The 13,638-nt window shown below is 35.5% G+C and overlaps 1 protein-coding gene across 2 annotated transcripts in view; it reads left to right on the plus strand.

The window, feature by feature from the left end:
- The window catches only part of PLAA (phospholipase A2 activating protein), a 39,780-nt gene that overhangs the window by 7,853 nt on the left and 18,289 nt on the right, over positions 1-13,638 (plus strand). For both annotated transcript variants that reach the window (XM_027549096.1, XM_027549095.1), the window contains exons 3-7: positions 6,759-6,859; positions 6,942-7,062; positions 9,027-9,194; positions 9,691-9,826; positions 11,956-12,125. In XM_027549096.1, coding sequence (XP_027404897.1) covers positions 6,759-6,859; positions 6,942-7,062; positions 9,027-9,194; positions 9,691-9,826; positions 11,956-12,125 — 696 coding nt within the window. The remainder of the gene's footprint in view (positions 1-6,758; positions 6,860-6,941; positions 7,063-9,026; positions 9,195-9,690; positions 9,827-11,955; positions 12,126-13,638) is intronic.

The raw sequence follows: 13,638 nt of genomic DNA on the forward strand, positions 1-13,638 counted from the left end.
ATCTTTTTGAAGATAAAATTCTTACATCAGCTTTCCCTGGTTTTATTATTATTATTATTATTATTACCTATCACTGTGGCTTGATACAGAAAACCTTTTGAATCATCATTATTCTATAAATTCTCTGTTATAGACTTACTGTCATCAGTAAGGGCTGACATACTTATATACGTAAAAAGCAAAGATTTCAGTTATAAAAGGGAGAGATTATAGTTTTATAAGCTTTGTAATTTTGGCTTTTCAACCAAAATTTTGTAAGGAATTCATTTACTCCGGAAAACTGAGAGCACTTCCTTTATCTTTGGACTGTTATTTCCGTATTTATGCAGCAAATTAAGTCTCAGAAGGAATGTATGTAGGGGATCTGATATCATTATATGAGAGTATTTAATACTTTTGAATAATGTTTTCTGTGATTTGTATATATTTCTGTTTCTGTTATATTCCTGGACTTGTGATTGCTTAACAGCTCTTGGTTATAAAATGATACAGTTAATCAATACAGTATGTGTACTTTTTGTTGTTGTTGTGTCTGGAATAGTTTGGGATATCTGTAAACAAATAGTATGGCCCATAAGCATTCTAAACTGAATTCCTTTAAGGAGTTTGCAAAATGCTTTGTGTGTAGGTATGGGAAATCTGCAATACAGAGTGATACAGATTTTTTTAGAACTTTTTTTAAAGGACATCCTCAAATGTGTATAAAAGTAGAGACAACGTATTTTAAGAGAAATACTATAATGCTCTCTTCCACCCATGTATTTGCATAGCTTTAAGGATTATCAACATATGGCCTATTTGGTTTCATCTTCTGCCCCTTCCAGAACATTATTTTAAAGGAAATTTCCAATATACTATTTCATTTGTAAATAGTTCAATGTATAGCACTATAATAGGGTTTGGTAAACTTTGTCTGTACAGGGCAAGATAGTAAATATTTTAGGATTTGCAAGCCATGCAGTCACTTTCATAACTGCTCACCTCTGCTGTTGCATGGAGAAGCAGCCATTGACAGTAAATAAATGAGTGAACATGTCTGTGTTTCAGTAAAGCTTTATTTATAGACACTGAAATATGAATGTCATATAATTTTCATATGTCAAGAAGTGCCTTATTTTCCTCTCACCCACTTAAAAATATAAAAACTATTATTAGTTTGTGCACCGTACAAAAACAGGTGGCCCACAGGCCGTAGCTTGTTGACCCCTCAAAAAAAAAATTTACTCTAATTCTGCCATTATTTCTGGATTTAATACCTAGCATGTTTAGTTAAGAACCTACCACATCTACTGTTTGTTTACCCTGTGGCACACTTACCCAGAAAAGACAGGTAAATGCTTGCCTTCTGCCCTCCCCCACCTCTTTTGATAGTTTCAGAATGAGTTGATTCCCTAACATCTTGTTTTCTTTTTTGATTCTCAAACTGTCCCAATTGAAAGCTTCTTTAAACAATTGGTTCCTATGGCGTCTTCTTTTTTTTTTTATTTTTTATTGAAGGATAATTGTTTAAAAGAATTTGTTGTTTTCTGTCAAACCTCAACATGAATCAGCCATAGGTATACATATATCCCCTCACTTTTGAACCTCCCTCCCATCTCTCTCCCCATCCCACTCCTCTAGGTTGATACGGAGGCCCTGTTTGAGTTTCCTGAGTCAAACAGCAAATTCCCATTGGCTATCTATTTTACGTATGGTAGTGTAAGTTTCCATGTTACTCTTGCCATACGTCTCACCCTCTCCTCCCCTCTCCCCATGTCGATAAGTCTATTCTCTATGTCTGTTTCTCCATTGTTGCCCTGTAAATAAATTCTTCAGTACCATTTTTCTAGATTCCTTATATGTGCTTTAGAATACAATATTTATCTCTCTCTCTCTGACTCACTTCACTCTGTATAATAGATTCTAGGTTCATCTACTGCATCAGAACTGTCTCAAATGCATTCCTTTTATGGCTGAGTAATATCCCATTGTGTACATTGTGTATCACAACTTCTTTATCCATTCATCTGTCGATGGACATCTAGGTTCCTTCCATGTTCTAGCTATTGTAAATAGTGCTGCAGCGAACAATGGGATACATGTGTCTTTTTCAGGGTATATGCCTAGGAGTGGGATTGCTGGGTCATATGGTCGTTTTATTCCTAGTTTTTTAAGGAATCTCCATACTATCTTCCATAGTGGCTGTATCAATTTTTATTCCCACCAACAGTGCAAGAACGTTCCCTTTTTTCCACACCCCTGTGGCTTCTTGGTAAGCCCTTACTTTAGATACTATAGAATGTTCTAGACCTGAAGTCAACAATTTTGCCAAGAACCTTATGTTTTTCTTTTAGTGGGAGATAGTATTTAGAAACCTCAATTTGAGTTGTGGTCCAGGATTTTTTTTTTAATTAATTTTGTTTTGTAATTAAACATACAGTTTACAAAGAAAAAGCTGTTTAACACGGTGAGTTCAGAGAAGTCTGTGTTGCTTTCTCACACCATCCTTTTCTTATAAGTAATTTTTTGTATTATTCTATTTTCATGTGAAATTTTAATTTTTGTTAATTGGAGGAAAATTGCTTTACAGTGTTGTGTCAGTTTCTGCCATTCTGCAATTTGAATCAGTCATAATTTTATATATATATATATATATATATATATATATATATATCCCCTCCCTGTAAGTGACTAGTTTTTTATTAATAGCTCTGTTCTTTCTGGAAAAAAAACAAAAAAAATAGCATATCTATGTTACCCCTTTCTTAGATAGAAGGTAACATACTGTATTTAGTTTTCTACCCTGGCTATTTTTACTTGATAATACTGTCCTGGAATACTTTATTGCTGTATATAGAAATCTTCGTTCATTTTTACAGTGGCATTATATTTCATTGTGTAGCTATACTAAAGCTATTTTAGCTTATTCAACTGGTCTCCTATTGATGGATATCTAAGTTTCCAATCTTTTGCTCGTACAAATGTCTTTTGGTTGGGTTTTTATGTGTGTGTGAGTGTAATTTAGGTATGATATCCAATTCTGGATCAAAGGGTAAATGCATATGTAATTTTATTAATTATTGCCAAACCCCCTAATTTGGTGTCATAACCTTTATTGCATTTCCAGCAGCAATTTTGAATCCCTTCTTCCCTTACCAGTCAAATATGTTGTCAGATTTTTAGATTGTTGCCAAAATGATGTTTTAGGATGGGGTAATTTGCATCTCTCATTATGGAGGGGGGCATTTTTTTAAATATGGAAGGCTCGTTGGCATTTTGTCCCCCTGAGAGCTATATTCTTGTTTTCCTGTTTTTGTAATGCAAAGGTTTATTTTATGTAATCATATGTATCTTGATTTTGTAAAGGTGTTTCTCATAGAAACCTGTGCAGTAAAAATATTGCTTCATATTTTAAGGGTATTTTTTCTGCTTGCTTTATTTCTAGTTTATCATAGGTTATCTTTTATTATTTTGTTAAGTTGCTTGATGATTTGGGGCCAGTGTCATTTCTTTCTTTTAAACTTTTTTAATTTGAAAAATACCACATCAGTGAGTTGAAGATGAAGAAATTAATGATTGACATCCTTATGTCATGTTGTTTTTTTGTCAGCTTTCTAGCCCAGATTTTGTGTTCTAAATGGTAGAGTCGTCCTGTTTTTTAGTCAACATATGTATAACACTTTCCAGTTACATTCAGTTCAGCTCAGTTCATCACTCAGTCGTATCTGACTCTTTGCGACCCCATGAATTGCAGCACGCCAGGCCTCCCTGTCCATCACCAACTCCCGGAGTTCACTCAGACTCATGTCCATTGAGTTGGTGATGCCATCCAGCCATGTCATCCTCTGTCGTCCCCTTCTCCTCCTGCCCCCAATCCCTCCCAGCATCAGAGTCTTTTCCAATGAGTCAACTCTTTGCATGAGGTGGCCAAAGTGTTGGAGTTTCAGCTTTAGCATCAGTCCTTCCAAAGAACACCCAGCACTGATCTCCTTTAGGATGGACTGGTTGGATCTCCTTGCAGTCCAAGGGACTCTCAAAGAGTCTTCTCCAACACCACAGTTCAAAAGCAGCAATTCTTCGGCGCTCAGCTTTCTTCACAGTCCAACTCTCACATCCACACATGACCACAGGGAAAACCATAGCCTTGACTAGACGGACCTTTGTTGGCAAAGTAATATCTCTGCTTTTTAATATGCTATCTAGGTTGGTCATAACTTTCCTTCCAAGGACATGAGTTAACCGGAAAAGCTGAGCCTTTAGGTTCTTTTCCCTGAGCTATTTTCCCGGTTGAAAGCGTTTATTTTCATGGCAACAACCTTAATTTTCTTTGCTTTGAAACATACTTTACATCCATTTGGAAGTTTGGCACTGTGTAGGACGGATGGCTGTGTTTCTGAGTTGTACCTGTTATGTAGCTGGATGTCACTTGTCCTTTGGTGCTGAAAGGACTTCTAGGGTTTATATTTTTCATCTGGGCTTGAGAAGCAGTTGGCTCTTTCAGCTCTGCAAATCCCTAGGTTTGGACTCTTCATTCCTGCTTAGGAGCCAGCCAGTTCTTGATCTCATTCCTTTCTTTTACTACCTAGCCAGATGCATCCAATAGTAAATGACTCCTAACGCAGGAGTCCCATTTTCCAGCCTCTTTTCCTTAGAAAACAAATTTATCATGTCCTGAGTTAATGCCAGTGGCAGCTTTACCAAATGTTCCTTACTATGTAATAAGGATCATTGGTCTCCTCTCTGTTAGCAATCTCCTCATCACCTGTCTGTTAAACTAATCCCATATATTTCAGGTACTTGCTTTAGTGGTGCCTCACTTTTGCTGCTAATTCTGACTCAGTGAAGTAGGCTAGGTGACACTGTGGTAACAGACAGCTCCAGGGTCACAGTGGCTTAATGCAGTCAGCTTGTTTGCTTCTTATAGCTCCAGTGCAGCAGGTATCCAGATGACAGGCTCCAGTGCAGCATGTGCTTTCACAGATGCTGGAGCAGTGGGGAGGAGCATGGCCTAATTTAGCTCCTGTTTTTAAAGCTTCCACCTGGAAATAACATGATTGCTGCTCAATTTTTCAGTGCCAGAACAAGTCATGTAACATGCCTGAGGCCAAAGGAACTGAAGCAGTTCAGTCTTATAATTTGCTTAGAAGGTAAAGAGCAGAAAATATTTTATGAATATCACTAATGGCTACCATGCACATTAAATCTTTACATGTTCCATGTGCTTCCTGGAAACCTCCCTCTTGGTACCTTTTAGTCACCTGTTGCATTCATACTCCCTGGGTTAATGTCATCTCCAGATTTCCCTATTTCCTAGATCCCTTATTTACATCATTCTTAGCTTACTCTTTAGTATAATACAGCTGTTGCAGCTTCCTAAGAAAGCTGTAACATGGGGGTTAAATATATTTTGTATTTGCATATTGGAAAATAGCTTTATTCTAGTCTTATATTTGACTGTTAATTTGGCTAGATGTAGAATCCTGTGTTAAATCCATTTAACTTCAGAATTTTGAAGGCATTGCTCTATTGTCTTTTAGTGTATGGTGTTATTTAGAAATTTGATGCATTTCCCCTGTCTTTTCTATGGGACACTTCTGGTCCCTTCCCAAACTTTTGGGATCTTCTCTATTTCTAATGTTATGAAATACCACAGTGCATCTCTGTCTCTGTTTCTTAAAGTGCCTTTCACTGGATACTTCTGTAGGTTCATTCAGTCTGGATATCTTGACCTTCACTTTGAGGGAATCTTTCTTATACTGTTTCTTTGTTTCCTGCCCCAATTTCTCCTCTTTCCCCAGTTACTTCTTCATGGAATCTCTGTTACTTAGATGTTTGACATTCTAAAATTGTTTTCTAACTTTAACTATCCTTTCCTGTTTTCTATATCTTTGCCGTTTGGGTCCAATTCTCAGACTTTTTTCCCCCTGGTTTTTTAGTTTGGTTCTTCTATTTTTAGCATTTATTTTTCTTGGTCTCTCATTAGTTCTTTTTTTATATAATACCTGTTTGCAAATAATATCAGATTGAAGATTTTTCTTCTGATTTCTGAAATTGGATTTGTTTCTTATGGATATCTCAAGCCCTTTTCCCCCTTATTTTTCTGTTTCTTTGTTTTGGTTTTTCTTTTTCAAGTGGATGGAGCTTGGTGATTGGTGGTCTTTGTTAGAGGTTGAGCTGATGGCCTGACATTTTAGATGGAAATCCTTTGAAATGTCTGCATCTGGAGTTCTTGAACATTATTCAGTCCTCTAAGAATGCTCCTGCCTCTTGCCTAGGTGAATGGAGATTGATATATGCCTGACTGCTGGTTTTGTGGGAGCAGGTATAGGTACCACATTTTAGGATGGAGACTTTCTGCTTATTCTGCTTATTCTGTGTTTCTTGGGGCTCCTTATTCCAGCCATTTATTATGCCTGATGACCTGAGTCTAGAAACTCAGCTGCAGTTCCTCCAGAGGATAAACCTCCTATCTCCTTCCTGCAGTGGGTGAGGATGTGCTTTCCTGACACTGTAGGCTGCTCCCTCCTTTTACAGATGAGGAATCTGATGTTAAATAATATCCCTATGGTTAGATAGCTCCTAAATGGAATGGTTAGGACTTGGATCCAGGGAGCCTGGCCCCAGAATCTGTACTTTTCTGTATTTCCATTGAGTTAAGCCTTAATTAGCTAAGTACCCTCACTTCATAAAGTGAACTTAAAATTGTAGTGTTTTAGTAACTGGCAAGATTGAGCATTTTTCTCTATGCAAATATGTTAATTAACCTTTTTCTCCTTTAGTTTGTAGTCTTTCGTCTGGCAAGTTTGGGACATTACTTAGTGGCTCATGGGACACAACTGCTAAAGTCTGGCTGAATGACAAATGCATGATGACCTTACAGGTACAGTAGTTCTGTGCAAGTATTTGATAAAATAATTAAATATGATGATTCTGTGGCAACTTAATACCCATTTTCCTCACAGGGTCATACAGCTGCAGTTTGGGCAGTAAAGATATTACCTGAACAGGGCTTAATGTTAACTGGATCAGCAGACAAGACTATTAAACTGTGGAAAGCTGGAAGATGCGAGAGGACTTTTTCTGGTAAGATCACAGTAGACAGCTTTTGTAATCTCATTGCTTCATATTTGCACAGGTGATTTTTTTTTTTTTTTAATTTAGAAGTTTTAAAGTGATACTTGAAAAACATCAGTGTATTTCAGCCATTTAATTTGGGTGAGTATAAATTTTCTGACAGTTAATATGTCATATCTTTTTAAAAGCTGTGCTGAGATCTGTCATAAGACAACCAGATATGGGCTAATAAATAGCTACTTCATAAGCTATAATATGGCTATGTGCTTCTATGTACGTTATTTATGTAATTTTTGGTACTCAGTTATGTTTTGGTTGTCATTTGAACGATTTAGCCTGAAACTTCCAAGCATAAGTCTTACTAAGTGTGGGTCAATTGAGTTACCTTCATATGTGTGGACAACCTCACTCATGCTTTTATTAATATTGAAATACATTGTTTAATAATAATAATTTTCAGGCTTTGTTTATGTTGTACTTTCAGGTGGGTAGTCTTGTAAAACCTCAGCTATTAAATAACTCCTAAAATGAGGAATTGGCTGTCTAATATTAGTACTGATGATTTATTTGTGTGGCACTTAAATTTTTGATGTGATTTTTGTTTGTTTTTCCTTGCTTCTATTTATTCCTTAAAGTTGATCAACATCTTGGATAATACTGCAAGAAGTCCCTTGTGCAGATAAAAAAACTATCTGTAGGTGGAAAATGGACAATGAGTCAGAACATCCCTCTGTTTCTGCTTCCATACATACACTATATGTGTCAAGTTTTATTAATCTGTTATAGGTAATCTAAATCAGCAAATACGGAGCATGGGAAAGGTTTAGATGTCTGATCTCCTTTATTAGATTACAAACTTCTGAAAATGTTTTGTCCTTTTAAAAAACATTGTAGCGACATCTACAGTGCCTCAATTAATATTGAAAAAATTGAATCTTATTATGTTTTTAAAAACATTTAATGTCCTTTGAGAGGAATAAATACATACACGTATATATAATCTAGCTATACAATAACACAAGTTTTAATTCAATAAATTCTTGCCCTTTTAAAAAAATCAAGTGCTTAATTTTTATTTTATCATTTTAATGCCTTCATTTATATAAATTAAGAAATATTTCCCTTGGTAAAGCAACAATGTTTAGCTTTATATGTTTTGGTTGAATCAAAAGAGTAAGAGAAATTGTTATTTGAATCAAAAGAGGTAGGAAATAAGAGGCAGGAAACTTGAATTCTTGCTTTAGCTCTGCCACTAATTGTGTGGTTTTAGATAAATTAATCTCTCTCAACCTATTTCACATTTGAATAAAGTTTATCCTATGATAAATTTTATTTCAAACTCTTAAATAATTGAAATCTTTTTTGTAATCCTGGTTTTTGTTTTCTTGGTGCTTTATAAATACTAATCTTAGTATTATGTAGTGAGAAATTGAGGAGCTATTTACTTTGTTATTCATGTGTTATATTTGAGTATTATGTATGTTATGAATAATAACTCTTGTTACTGGGAAAAAAAAAGTTGAAATGAATTCTCAAGTAAAAATCATGGGGGAACTTCCCTGTCAGTCCAGTGGTTAAGACTTCACGCTTCTACCACAGGTGATCAGGTCTGATCCCTGGTTGGGAACTAAGGCCCCGCATGCCACACAGCCAACAAATAAATAAAGGATTTCCTTTAAAAAAAAATTGTATGGATCAAAATCCCATTTCTAGAGGGTTTTAAGAAATAATGTAGAGAAGATATGATAAATATAAAATAACTTCCTAAGACTGGTGATTAAAAAATACTGCCAAAACTACACTACCAATTTTGGCTACCAGGCTTTTCTAAGGGGAAAAAAATGTATTTCTCTAACTTGAAAATCAGTTTTTAATATTCACTGGTATGTTTAATAGTGTTAGTAAATTAAAATACATAGAGCCATCAACCAAATGATCCATTCTTATTGATTTATATATATATTTTAATACAGGGCATGAAGACTGTGTAAGAGGCTTGGCAATTTTGAGTGAAACAGAATTTCTCTCCTGTGCAAATGATGCTAGTATTAGAAGGTGGCAAATCACTGGCGAGTGTCTTGAAGTATTTTATGGTCATACAAATTATATTTATAGCATATCTGTCTTTCCAGATTGTAAAGGTAAGATTGTCTTATACTACATATTTAAAATTCTGTGTTGAGTGTTGTTCTGTCCCATCTTGAGGTTGGGGAGGTGGTGCAGAGTGCTAATGGTTTAAATCAGTTTTCAGTTTACTAACTGTAACTTGAATAATTTAGTAACTTTATTTTGTAAATATATTTTTCCTAAGGAGAAAACTGTTATGATCATCTTTATATTCATTCAGACTTGATGGTTGTATTGTAAAAGGTTCTTGGGCATCTGAAGAAAGATTTCATAGAATTTATTGGTGTAAAGTATAGTAAGATGTGAACATACAAAAATGTAATTTTTTGAAGTTGTATATGATATAAGTGACATATACATAAAATTTAGAACTGTAATTTATAAGTACTTTGGGATTTAAATATCAGTAAGTGACTGATCTGATCTGATGCCTATTTAGAAAAGTAGTATATATAAATGTACTGAATTTTATTTATTCAGGCTAATTTTTCCCATATTCATTAATTTTAGATTTTGTGACAACAGCAGAAGACAGATCTCTGAGAATCTGGAAACATGGGGAATGTGCTCAAACAATCCGACTTCCAGCTCAGTCTATATGGTGCTGCTGTGTGCTGGACAATGGTGACATTGTGGTTGGTGCGAGGTATTCACATTCTAGTCAATCAATCAATGATATGTGTCTAGGCCTTAGGTAGGGAGCACAGAGATAAGCCATAGAATTTCAGGTGAACTGGGGAGATCACAGGTATATTTGTGTCACTAAACAAAACAGTAGTAGGTATAACAGCTTTTGCATTAGTGATACATGATATATATTGCATTAGTATTGTATTACAGGTTGTACAGTTGAAACTTGAAATGAGAGAAATTACAAATTGGTGTGGGCAAACCTTTTGGAGAAGAAATTTGAATTGGGTTTTGAAAGATAATGAATAAAAACAGCAAAGAAAGTTTCTATCAAAAATAGAAGTACAAGTAAAGTGTGGCATGGGACCAGGAGTGACGTGTGTGGGAGATGAAGGCAAATGGTGGAGGACCAGTTCTAGGGAGCAGTGGGTGACAGTGGTAAGCTGGTAGGGTGGGGCTTAATCGTGAAGAGCCTGGAATGCCCGGCGTTTGTTAGATTCAGTGCTTGGGGTTAAAGGGTTATAGCTCTTGAGTAAGAAGTGGTGAACAGAACTTAGGAATCATTAAATATGTAGGTTAGATTTAACTAGTGGTGACAATGGACAGGAAACCAAATTAAAAAGCAACTGTAGGGGTGGGATGTAAAGTTATGAAATATTATTACCCCCACAGTATTAATAGATAAAAGACCAAAAAATTAGATAATGCAGAGGGAAAATGATCAGAAAGGGGATGAAAAAAAAGGATAAAGTTTCAAAGTTTGAATGAGTAGAAGTCCACATGAATAAAAATGGAGAAGTGCAAGAACTGGTCTGGTGAGAAAGGTGATAACCTCCTGGGATCTGTGCTGTTAAGTCACACTCAGGCAGTTGGACTGGATCCCAGTGTAACAGCTGGGACCGCAGATCAAGATTAGCACCAGACTTCCAGAGACCAGGGATAGGGCATCTGAACGAAGAAACAGAAGGGAAGGAGCAGTACTAAAGGCTGAATTTATGCTACACTGTGGATAGAGAAAGAAAAGCCAGTAGCCGAAAAAAGAAAAAACAATCCAGGTGTTGAAATTCAAACTTGGAAAAAAGAGATTTTGGAGGCCAATTGTGATCAGTGTCAGTAAGTACATGAGGGGTTAAGGAATGAAAAGTTAGAAAAGCTTTTGGATTTGCTTTGAAAGATGTTAGTAGTGACCTTTTTGACATCACATTTTGATAGAAAATGATAGAAAAAGGTAGTAAGAGGAGACAAAGACTTTTTTGAAGAAATGGATGAAGGAAAGGATCACAGGCTACTCTGACATTGAAGGCAAGAGGAAAAAGAGAGTGACAGCCGTAAGAGAACGGGATCTACTAAAGCACGTGTGTGTTACTCCTTGGCTGGGTCAGGGTTGATATGTCGGTTTAGTTATTTTCACCCTAAACTTATTTAAAATTGAAGAAAAATAAATAAAGTGATAACATTTGCTGTTAGTAGAAGGTTAAGTAAGAAAGTTCACTATAGAGCTGAGTGAGATTAATACAGTTGAAAGTGGGTAACTTGCCTCTCTCACCACAAAATTTTGAAAAGAGAAATTATGGAAACCAAGTCATTTTCCCAAGAATAGAAATTGGGCCTGCCATCTAGTCCAGAGGTGAAGCTGTTTTTTTGTTTTGTTTTGTTTTGTTGGGTAACATTGCTAATTAATGGAATAGCAAGGACAGGCTCCATGTGTTTCTAATGAATGGATATCGAGCATCTAGTATTTTCTAAGCCTTATGTTGGGCATTTGAGCCCTTTGTAAGTGAAACAGTTCACCACTCTTTTGTATACCGTAATACATGTGTACTACTAACTTTGAAAGTGTATACTATACCTGTAGATTTTTGTGATGGTAAATATTTAATTTGGAATTGAAAATTGTGTTAAATATATATCTCTTTGTTCTTTGCCAGTAACTTTTTTCTTAAAAAGTCTTTTTCCATCCTTTCTGTTGCTTTGGAAAGTAGAGAGTAGTGTGCTGAAATCAGCATAGTTCTATATTCAGCAATAAATATGTAGTAACATTTTTCATATTCACATATACAGATTATTTTTGCTTTGGATCTTTTAAGTGTGATAATGTTAATACATTGTGGTAATGACTTAAAATCAGTTTCTGTTTCATTACAGTGATGGTATTATTAGAGTGTTTACAGAATCAGAGGATCGGACAGCAAGTGCTGAGGAAATCAAGGCTTTTGAAAGAGAACTCTCTCAAGCAACCATTGATTCCAAAACTGGTGACTTAGGGGACATTAATGCTGAACAACTTCCTGGGAGGGAACATCTGAATGAACCTGGTAAATATTTCAATGTATCTAGTAGTAAAAAACGTTACCATGTTTGCCTTTTGGAATAATCAGTGACAGAAAAAAAGATTGTTTTGTTAAGTCATTCAGTATTATTTTCATTGCCAGGCACCAATTTCTGAGAATTTTTATTATGCATAATCACAATGAGAAACCCATGTTCTTTTTGCCTCTGCCTCATCATTTTAAAGACTTTGAGCTAAGTTCCCCATAAACAGGAATCTTTTTTTTTTTTTAATACTTAGTTCATGTATATGGTAGGTGTTCAGAAGTCAATCATTTAATAACTTTTGGTTGACTTGATTCTCTGAGAGGCTGTATAGACTAAAAATGAGTTTAAATAATGGAATGTCTGCTTAATGAGTTAGGCATCATTTGAGGTTAAAATCAGGACAGTGGTTGTCTCAAATGAAACTTTATGTTGGATGGATCCGTGATCCCTTGATCCATGAATCCCTGGGGGTTCTGAGATCCTTTCAGGATATCCATATGGTCATAACTAGTTTTGTAATACAAAAATGTTATTTGACTTTTAACACTGTGTTAACAAAATGGTATAAAAGCAGTGGTGGGTAAAACTGCTGGCTCCTTAGTACACAGATCAAGGCAGTGGCACCAGACTGTTCAGGTGGTCATGGTGTTCTTCACTGGCATGCAGTTATTGTTTTTAAGAAAAAATGCATCTGCTCTTAAGAATGTTCCTGAAAAAGCATTAAAAATTGCATTTTGGCCCTTTAGTACATGTTTTTAACGTTCTGGATGACAAGATGTAAAGAACACCTACAGTATACCAGAGCACCACATGCCTCTGGGTTAAGTACTTCTGCAGTCATGGGAGTTGCAGGCTGAACTTTCCCTTTTTTCATGGAATGCCACTTTTATTTCGAAGAACAGCTGTAGTTATTCAGACTTAGATATTTGCCAGGCCTTTTTTGGAAAATGAATGAAATGAGCATGTCACTCTAAGGAAAACGATTGATAGTATTTGTTGCCAAAGATAAGATTCAAACTTCCAACTGAAAATTGAAATTTTGAAAGACTTGTAACATCAGTGGTAATATTAACAAATGAGACTTTTTAATATTGAATAATAAAATGTGTAATCATATGGAAGATCTGCATAGATCAGTGATTTAATCAGTGTTTTCCAGATGACCAGTTTGTGGTCTAACAATCATAAATGAGTAAAAGAACTGTTCAGAGTTTGATGGACCAATGGATTTGAGTATAATAGAGCATGACAAGTTCATTGATACGATTTTAGATTCTAAAGTTTTAACCTTTTAGGATCTGCCCATGTAGAATATCCACATTTTTCTGAAAAGGCTGTTAGACCAGTCCTCTCTTTTCAACTGTATTATCCGTGTGACGTGGGATTTTCTTGATATACTGCAACCGAATAACAAATTACAAATGTTAAATGCAGGGTCAGGTATGATAATCCAGCTGTCTTCCATTAAGAGAGACAGTAAAGAGATTTACGAAAACATACAACAACGCCCAA

This window comes from Bos indicus x Bos taurus, chromosome 8, assembly GCF_003369695.1.
Source record: "Bos indicus x Bos taurus breed Angus x Brahman F1 hybrid chromosome 8, Bos_hybrid_MaternalHap_v2.0, whole genome shotgun sequence".
NCBI lineage: Eukaryota > Metazoa > Chordata > Mammalia > Artiodactyla > Bovidae > Bos > Bos indicus x Bos taurus.